The 10,413-nt window shown below is 36.3% G+C and overlaps 1 protein-coding gene across 1 annotated transcript in view; it reads left to right on the top strand.

Moving 5' to 3' along the window:
• Positions 1-9,275, top strand: part of LOC110030470 (laccase-14-like) — a 29,364-nt gene extending 20,089 nt beyond the window's left edge. Inside the window, exons 2-5 of the mRNA XM_020733195.1 lie at positions 7,242-7,393; positions 7,490-7,734; positions 7,916-8,977; positions 9,145-9,275. Of these exons, the coding sequence (XP_020588854.1) occupies positions 7,242-7,393; positions 7,490-7,734; positions 7,916-8,977; positions 9,145-9,275 (1,590 nt within the window). The remainder of the gene's footprint in view (positions 1-7,241; positions 7,394-7,489; positions 7,735-7,915; positions 8,978-9,144) is intronic.
• Positions 9,276-10,413: the final 1,138 nt, after the last annotated feature.

The following is a 10,413-nucleotide window of genomic DNA, read 5'->3' as shown; positions in this document are numbered from 1 at the left end:
GAAAAAGGTGGTGGTTAAAATTTTGGTTTAAGTGACATATATTCTTATTGAAAGATCACATCATTATCAATTTTTGGCTTAAGATAAGTGAATTATCATCTTCTCATCATAACCCAATCACTTAAGAATCATCTTAATTGGCTTTCAAGTCATGATCATTAGAGAAATTATGATTTTTTTGATGTTGTGAAAAGGTGGTAAGTGAGTTTCTACCTATAACCCATTGCATTTCAATCATCCAATATATTTATTAAGGATAAAAAATTCCCATCCTCAATGATTAGTCCTAAATTTTGATTAAGGCATCAAATCCCAAAATTACTATTTTGCCCTTGGGGCTCTTCATCTTATAGGTTTTTAAGCAAAATTCAAATGGCCTTGAAAGTCTTTGAGTATCCCATCCATGGATTAATTAAAATATTAGGGAGGAAAGGATGATTTTTCAAAATTTGATTTAATTTAAAATAATTATTTTAACCAAAAAATATGATTTTTCAATGTTAATTTATTTAATTAATCAAAATAAAGTTTTAATTAATGGGTAAATTATTAAAGATTTTTCTAGGTTAAAAGAATACTTAGACAAAATTTCATGATTTTTTTGAATAATATTGTAATTATTATAATTATTTAAAGATCATTTTAAATGATTATTTAAATACAAGAATATGTTTTAATCTTCAAAAATCACTTTTATATTTTTATTAAACTCTTATAAATCCAAGAAACTCAGAGGAAGAAATTTCACTCTTATAATTCCAAGAAACTCAGAGGAACAAATTTTATATTTTTATGACTTATATTTAATTTATTTTAATTATTTTAGTGAAAATAAGGAAAATGTATTTTTAAGGTTTTAAAATTTATTTTTAACTTGGAAAAATTAGGAAATTTTTTTTTTTTGAGTCCTAAGTGATCAAGAGACCGTTAGGCACATCTTAAAATATTTTTGTGTTTTGGGATTTTTTAATCATTTTTAATTATTTTAAATTCAAAATAATACTCAAAAATCAAGTAATGTACAAAATGATTCAAATCATTATAACATTTTTCCAAAGCTCCTCTGGCCACAAGAAAGCTAACAAAATTAATCCCATAATTTTTTGATTAATATTTTAATTTATATGATTAAATAAAACCAAAATAGTCATTTAGGCTTGAAGATTAGGGTGAGAAGCACAGAGGTGCTCTTTGACTTTGGAAAAATTAGAGGAGGCACCCTCTGTCATGAGGAATCAATCCTAAAAATTTAAAGCCATGCTGATTAGTGTTTAATTAAAATGAATTAAAATACCTCAGAGAGTATTTAATTAATTTAAAAACATATACTTGACAAATAATTTTTATTTTTAATCCATAGAATTCTCCTCTGTTTACTGAGCAAGAAGGTATCTTTTTTATTTTTATGATTTTTCTAGAGAAAGATATGTATTTTTAAAGATCAGGCATTAAAAATAAATAAGAAAATCCATATTTTCCTACTTAAACACGCGGCGCCACCTCATCCTACGACGGCTCCAAACTCACAGGTGGCGCTCCACCATTTGACACCACTATCCACCTTAGCTACCGCGCTGCCTGCCTTTTCGCTCCATCCGCTCGTCCATTGCAGTCTCAGTCGTCAATAGAATAAATGTGCGATCAGACAACATTCGTTAATCGTCCCCAAATGACCTAACCCATGAACCGTTCACACTAAAACCTTAAGATCTTCGCCTAGACTCAACCAAATCACAAGAGGTTTGTTTCTAAACCTTCATCTACTCAAGAAAAACACATCTATATGGCTTATATGGTATGAAATATAGTAAATATGAATGGATAATCAAAATAGGCTCGGGTTAGGGTTAGAGCTCAATACATTTGTCTGAGAGGGTGGCCTCAATCAGATGGTTGTGGTAGCTTCGATTGGGTCCAACAAACCTCCAGATGAAGTCTCAGACCCTGATGAATTGTCTAGCTATGTTTTTGACCAAGCTCAATTTCAGGTGTTGGTATAAAGCTATGTTAGAGGCTGTTTGAGAGGGGGCTTTTATGTGGAATCAACTTCTTTAACTGTGGGGATGGTGTGTGCACATTTTATTGAAGTTTGGTGGGATGTGGAAGTATGGGAAGATCTGTCCTAGTTTTAGAATAAAATTTGAACTCAAAATTGAGTTCTCATAATGGGAAGCATATGGGGACAATGGTTGTAATGGGCTTAGGAGTTCTTGGAGATTGTTTGAGAGAAATTAGGCAGAGTCTCCCCAAGGAAAGTCTCCCCAAGGAAATTTGTCTCCCCAAGGAAATTTGATCTCTCTTTCTTTTGGCCATGGGAGGGGGGTTTAAATAAAATGACTTGCAGTGGCTACCATGGCCAATTAGTGGGTGCTAATTGATGCTTATGTGGAGGGTTTCAAAGTGTTGAAACCAATTGAAAATGGCCAGCTAAGGTGGGTGAGTTTGGGATTGAATTGAGGTATGGGGGCTCTTAGTTTTGGCCCCTTCGGTGACTAGGGTGGCTGGCCATGGTAGGGGAGGTGCTCACGTGGCTCAGGAATCTCAGGGGAATCTGTCACAACAATTAATTTGGGTTGTTGATGGGTTTTGGAAAAGATCTCTTTGGCTTAAGCAATTTAGGAAACAAATCCATTAATTTAGGGGACCTTTGGTCCATGAATCATCTAGGGTGGGCTAAGTGGGTCTAGCCTGGTCACTAGGATCCATCTAGTGGTTGTGGTGTCATTAATTTGTCATGTGGGCATGTCTAAGTCAATCTTGGTACATGGGTTCAATTTGGGTCAAATTGGCTAGAAGTTGAGTTTGGGTTAGGCTAGCCATGACATTGAGCCCAATGGATTCATCAAATTGGTGTAGGTGATTGTCATGAAGAGTTTGGAAAAGATTTGGAGTGATTTTGAGTTGATTTGGTGGGTCAATTTGAGGGATTTGGACATTTGACGAATTTGGGTATATTAGGTTAGACTTGGGCTTAGGTTGGGCTAGGGTTGGGTTAAATCCAAATTGATGGTTGAAAATGATCTAGAGGAATATCATGAAGAGTTCTCAACATCAATTGGGTGTTAATTTTGGGGTTTGGGTATTCAATTAGGTGACATTTGGGCACATGGCTAATTTGGGGAAAAATTGGGGTTTTGAATTTGGGCTAAAATTGAGTGGAGTTGAAGCTTGATCAAGGTCCATTGAGGGTTCAATTTGATTTGTGAAAGTGTTCTGAAGAGTTTATGATGCAAATTGAGGTAATTGAGTGGGCTTATGGGGTTCAATTGGGTGAGATTGGGTTGTATGGTTAAAACTGGGGTTTTGGTTTGGATCAAAATTGAGCTCAAAGCATGGGCCAATTAATCATGGATTTGGCTTGAAATGATCATAGGCATGATGAATTTGAGTTTGGAATTGAAATTGAGAGAGATTGGGGTCAAATTGATGGACATTTGGGGAAATTGGGCCATTGAGGGAAATTTGGGGCTTTTGGTCAAAATAGGTCAAATTTGTCAAATTAGGTTCCATGGTAGGGTTCAAATTAGTTTTGGAAATATTTGAGATGATTTCGGAGATTTTGGAAGTTTGGGTTAGGCTAGCCATGACATTGAGCCCAATGGATTCATCAAATTGGTGTAGGTGATTGTCATGAAGAGTTTGGAAAAGATTTGGAGTGATTTTGAGTTGATTTGGTGGGTCAATTTGAGGGATTTGGACATTTGACGAATTTGGGTATATTAGGTTAGACTTGGGCTTAGGTTGGGCTAGGGTTGGGTTAAATCCAAATTGATGGTTGAAAATGATCTAGAGGAATATCATGAAGAGTTCTCAACATCAATTGGGTGTTAATTTTGGGGTTTGGGTATTCAATTAGGTGACATTTGGGCACATGGCTAATTTGGGGAAAAATTGGGGTTTTGAATTTGGGCTAAAATTGAGTGGAGTTGAAGCTTGATCAAGGTCCATTGAGGGTTCAATTTGATTTGTGAAAGTGTTCTGAAGAGTTTATGATGCAAATTGAGGTAATTGAGTGGGCTTATGGGGTTCAATTTCAATTAAGTGAGATTAAGTCATAGGGCTAAAATTGGGGGTTTGACTTCGATCAAAATTGAGCTCAAAGAATGGGCTAATTAGGCTTAGATTTGGTTTTTATTGATCAAATTAAAGATTAATTTGAGTGTAGAATTTAAATTGAGTGGAATTGGGGCTAAATTGATGGACATTTGAGTTGAATTTGGGGAAATTGGGCCTTTAAAGGCAATTTGGGGGTTTTGGTCAAATTGGCCAAATTTGGTTCAATTGAAGGGTCCAAATTGGTTTTGGAGACATTTAAAGTGATTTTAGGGGTTTTGGAAAAGTTTGGGGTGCCAAGGGTATTTTTGTAATTTTGGCCAATTTGAGGGTATTTTGATAATTTTGGGTGGTTTTGAACAATTTGAGTATTTTGAAATGTTTTGAAATGATTTTTAAACAATTTTGGGTATTTTAGATGAAATTGAGAATTTTGGTCAAATTTGGGGTTTGGGGGTGTTTAGGTAATTTGGGTAGATTTGAGGGGCAAAATGCCAAGTTGGATTTTTTTGATAAAATTAGGGTGTCAACTACTCTATGTGAGCCATGAACCAATGGAGTCCCCATTTGGGTCCTCAATGTACTGGTCCTAGCTAAACCTCAGCCTAGGGCTAGTAGGTCTAGGGCACCATCTACATGAGTCTTCCAAAGGATCAATGGATCAAAGTCAACAGAGTTTGGTTTTATGGTTATAAGTGAAAGTGAGTGAAAGTGAGTGAAATTGAGTGCAAATGAATGAACCAGCTCCAGACCAACACCCAGCACCCAAGGTCAACCTTAAGGTCCAGCAACCCTAAGGGTGGACTCACCTTGAGCTCTCCCATATTGACCCCACCAACTAAGTAGTAGAGGTTAGGACCAATGTGTAGAGCTTCAAGTTGAGCAAAGAGGAGTGTAGAATTTCTAATGGTGAGGGTTCCTTTTCTAGTTTTCTAGAAATAATCAACAGGAAAGTCATATGGCTAGAACCTAGGCTACTACGGAGGAAAACTAAACCTCAACCAAACTCAATTTTAGATTAACGAGCCAATTTCGAGCCGAACACGAGCCGAACACGAACACAAATATTTAAATCGAGCCGAACACGAACACACTGTTCACGAGCCGATTTCGAACACGAGCTATTTCGAATGAGCCGAACACGAGCCAAGCCTGAGCTCGCTCAATCTCGGCTCGTTTACAGCCCTAAGTGGTAGAGGTTAAGACAAATTAGTTGTTTTCAAACCGCAGAAACCAAACAGCTTAATAGTTTATTCAGTTCAGGGGTAGAATTGTCATTTATCCAAAAACTTATGTAAATCAATTGTTTTACAAACGCACAAACCAAATAGATAAACAACTTATCAGGATCAGCTGCAGATATGCAGGTTATCAACACAAGCAGGATAAGCTGCAGCTGCCCCAAACAGACTCTTAATGTACTCTGTAAACTTGTATTGGCTTGAATTTGGTCCCAGTATGTTCAACGGGAATTCACATTTAATTCTCTGATTTTACTACATCTTTCCGTGTCCGCTAATGCAAATATTATCAAAATCATATGTAGAATTATGAATTGCATAATGTTTATAATGATAAATTACAATATTACATTGGTCAAATTTTGCAAGTTGACCTCAATTTCCCAGAAAACTAGTTATTTCCTCAACTGCTCCACCCATCCAATCCACAACAAGGAATTGACTTTCCATTCGAGAAGTCAATGCCAGAGGAGCCGCCCAATTATTTCACGCACATTTGTCAAAATATCCCTTTAATGAAGTCATTATCATCTATTTTACAATGAGAGATGTTTCTTTTGCTTGTAACCATCTAACAATGTCATATTTATTTTTTAATGTTCTACTTAGCATATAAAATAAATGAAAGCAAAGATAGTGAAATATTTTTTTTACAGAAATTTTCATAAAAATATTTAAATTGATTATATATGATTTTTTTTCGAATTCCTCCAAAGCTAGCTGCTCGGTGATATAGATTTTTTGGGGTATTTAATTACATACATACCACCAAAATTCCAAGTATTTACATGTCAAAACCTAAATTTTGCTTTCTGAAAGGGAAGTACATCTTTTCATACATAGAAAGAGTGGTGTGCCTAGAAATTGATATTTAGGTGTTGGATTTGTAAATACATAAAAATAAGTGGTATATATGTAAATATTCAATTTTTTATTGAGTCAATGCAGACGCTGACCTCTGATAAATTTTTATCAAGACAATGTTAATGAATAGTTTTATTAACAATTCTAAACGAATTTAATTATAAGATGAAATCACATACATACCACATAATTCTTATGTATTTACATATCCGACACCCAAACTTTCAAGTATATTTAGAAGGATTGAGTGTGCTACGTATGTAAATTGACCCGGATAAAAATGTAAGCAAAATTACACGTTCATTTTTTGACGGGATTAAGGTTTTGAAAAATATGCGGGAAAATGAAGGCGTACCGAAAACATTGACATTGCGACTAAGGTTTTGAAACATTCAACAGAACTTGAATACTCTGTGCATAAATAAGGCCACCTACATGCCAGTACTTGGAAGAAATCCATAGTAGAATCAGACAGTACTAGCTATTTCCGTCTTCTAAATTCCATTCACTTCTCTCTCGCATATTTATCAGCTTTTCTATCAAAAATTAGGCAAAATTATGAGGTTTGGAAGTTATTTGCTGTTTTTTGGGCTGCTGGTTTGTCGAGCATTGGCTGGCACTAATCAGTATGATTTCATCGTAAGTAACTATACTACTCTACATGTCTGAAACCTGAATTTCAATTTTTACATATAACTATATATATATATATATATATATCACTGCATGCAAAAGAGTGCGACTTTTAAAGAGTAAAAAGTATAAGATTCTGATGTGATGCGAAAGATTTTTATGACGTTAATTGAAAAAAACAAAGCATTGACTTTAGATATATTAGGTGGTATGAATGTATTAAGTGGTATGACTTTGTTTTTTTATTAAATAGTTGACTAACTTAGCAATAATAAAGCTTCGCATGGCAAGTTGTGTTCATAAGATAATCCAGTCTTTTCTGCCGTTGAATAGCATATTAACCAGTACTCATGCATGTTTATCAACTATAATTAATAATAGGCATGGAAGTAGGCAATGGTCTCATTTGTAATGGGTATATGTTCCTTTTTTTTTTTTTTTTTTTTTCAGATTCAAGGAACACCTTATACTCGTCTTTGTGAAACAAAGAATATTCTAACGGTAAACGGTCAATTTCCTGGGCCAACAATATACGCTCAAAAAGGCGATACCATACTCGTCAATGTAATGAACCAAGGAGATTACAACATCACCCTTCATTGGTATAATAAATTTGCTACACATATCCTCATATTAAGAATCTCTTATTACTACTATAACAAAAAAATAATATTTGTAAACATTATAACTCTTCTTAGGCATGGACTAAGCCAACATAGAAACCCATGGTTTGATGGACCCGAGTACGTAACACAATGCCCAATTCAACCCGGCACAAACTTTACATACCGCCTAATATTCAGTGAAGAAGAAGGCACTATCTGGTGGCACGCACACAGTGACTGGGACCGCGCAACAGTCCACGGCGCCGTCATCGTCCACCCACTAAACGGCACAACCTTCCCCTACTCCATCCCTGACAAAGAAATTCCAATCATTCTCGGTAAGTGATTCAAACATTCTATCATTGATTAATTTTGCAGCATTTACATACTTAACACACAAATCTAATGCAACACCTAAACTTTCATATAACACTAAAATTTTTATTAACACATAAAAATTAATTAGCAGTATTATCAATTTCTAATATATTTTTTAAGAAAAACAATTGACCGATGCAGCGGAGTGGTGGAAAGCAAACGTGAGCCAAGTTCTAGCCGACGCTCTCTCAACAGGCGGAGCGCCACTTTTGTCGGATGCCTTCACCATCAATGGCCAGCCTGGAGATCTCTACTCATGCTCCTCATCCGACACCTTCACCGCTATAGTCGAGCGCAACAAAAGCTACCTCCTCCGCGTCATAAATGCCGTGCTAAACAACGAGCTCTTCTTTGCCATCGCAGGCCACCGACTCACGATCGTCGGCACCGACGCCAGCTACACCAAACCATACGCCACCGACTACATAATGATCACCCCGGGCCAAACCATGGACATCCTCCTCCACACAAACGGCACCAATGGCACCCGTTTCTACATGGCGGCGAGCACCTACGGCAGCGCGGATATTCTCTACGATGTAACCACCGCCACTGCCATTCTGCAATACGGCAACACAACAACAGACACGCCATTGCTTCCATCCCTCCCCGAGTTTAATGACACGAAAGCAGCGATGGATTTCGTCGCCGGGCTAAGATCTCTGGTTGAACCGGCGGGGCTGCCGGAGACCATAGACGAGCGGATAACCATCACGGTGTCGGTAAATTTTCTGCCATGCGAGCCGGGAAGGAATTGCACCGGGCAGAATCACGACCGGGTTGCGGCGAGTCTTAACAACATAAGCTTTGAAACTGGAAACAGAGATATACTGAAGGCTTATTATGAGAACATAAGCCGGGTGTTTGGGACGGGGTTTCCGGGGGAGCCACCGGTGAAATTCAATTTTACGGGGGAGAATCTGCCGGAATCGTACCAGTTTCCGGGGAGGGGGACAGAGGTGAGGGTTGTGGAGTATAATAGGAGTTTGGAGATTGTGTTTCAGGGGACTAATATTCTGGCGTCGGAGAACCATCCGATGCATTTGCATGGGTATAGTTTCTATGTGGTGGGAATAGGGTTTGGGAATTTTGATGAGAGTAAGGATCCGAGGAGTTATAATTTGGTTGATCCGCCATATGAGAACACAGTTGGTGTTCCGAAGAATGGGTGGGCGGCTATCAGATTCAGGGCTCGGAATCCAGGTAAAAAAAAAAGTTTTTTTTTTGTTTTGTTTGATTTTACTGTGCGTGATCTGAATGTCGGGTGTGGGTGGTAAAAAAAAAGTTTTTTTTTTTTTTTTTGTTTGATTTTACTGTGCGTGATCTGAATGTTGGGTGTGGGTGTTCTAATTAACTAATTTGTGTATCAGGAGTTTGGTACATGCACTGCCATGTTGACTCGCATTCGAGCTGGGGAATGGATACTGTGCTCATAGTGAAGAACGGGGGAGGGAAGGATGAAGGGATGCTGCCACCGCCGTCATATATGCCTCCTTGTTGACGAAATGACTGGATTCTTTTTATTTGATTTCTGTACAAGAATATAACTGATTATTTGGTTGGTAGGGTTCTATGTTTTTTGTAATTATTAAATTTTTTTGGTTAAGTTTATAAACCGATTGTAGATTGGAATTAATGATATTCCTTTATTCAATATTTTGTGGCAAAGATGGACTAAAATACTTAGATTGTGAATTAATTGACATGGTTAAGTCATGTAAAGCTGAGTACGTCAAGTCGGATTCTTCTTCAAATATCTCAATATTAATAATGTCAAAATCATCACGAGTTATCTAAGTACTTAAATAGTTTTTTTTTTGGCTAAAAGGATAAAAATAATTTTACAATTGATACCCCCCATCAATAAATTTCCATCAACCAACACGATTTTTAAGGTATGATTGATAGGGGTCTCAAGACAATTATTTTAGAAAGAAAATTTTTAATTTTGATTAAAAGTCGTTCAGAATTAATTCTGATTTTAACAAACTCACAATCAAACAGACTGACTGGATGAGGTTGACCTAACAGTACCAAAATTGGTTCAATTCGAGTCAAATCAAGCATAGGTCAAACCATTAAACGACTTATGAGATTTTTTTGGGTCATAGTTGAAAGATCAAATTGATTCTTAATCTAGCAAATTTAAGTCAAATCGAAGGTCTCAACAAGACGAATCCAACTAGCGCAAAATCGTTCAATTCAGACATTGTATTGACTCCAAAAAAATAGCTATGTGTTATAGCATTTTTAAGTTATAAGTATGTCCTATAATTTTTTCCTAAAATATTTTAATATATTTTCTCAAATCAAGCGCACTTTAATAGTCCATGTATGAATGTTAAATGAACAACAAAAGTTTCAACAAAAGTTTTACCAGATGATGTACAAACCTTAGTATTTTATTTGTATTAAAACATGTGAAATCGAATTCAAAATCATTCAAAGCCTAATTTTTAAAAACTTATAGTCAAACTCATTGTTTTAAAGAAATAAATTTAATAGGGGGATTTACACATATAGTGTTTTAAACATTTCATATTACATGTATCACACCAATGGTGGGAAAATATTGCTCGCCAACACCGTAGTGTTTTTCAGGAGACATTATATCTAGATGATCAGGCACCATATTCCGT

The sequence above is a fragment of the Phalaenopsis equestris genome, unplaced genomic scaffold (genome assembly GCF_001263595.1).
Source record: "Phalaenopsis equestris unplaced genomic scaffold, ASM126359v1 Scaffold000724, whole genome shotgun sequence".
Lineage (NCBI taxonomy): Eukaryota > Viridiplantae > Streptophyta > Magnoliopsida > Asparagales > Orchidaceae > Phalaenopsis > Phalaenopsis equestris.
This window is presented reverse-complemented; position numbering and strand designations above follow the sequence as displayed.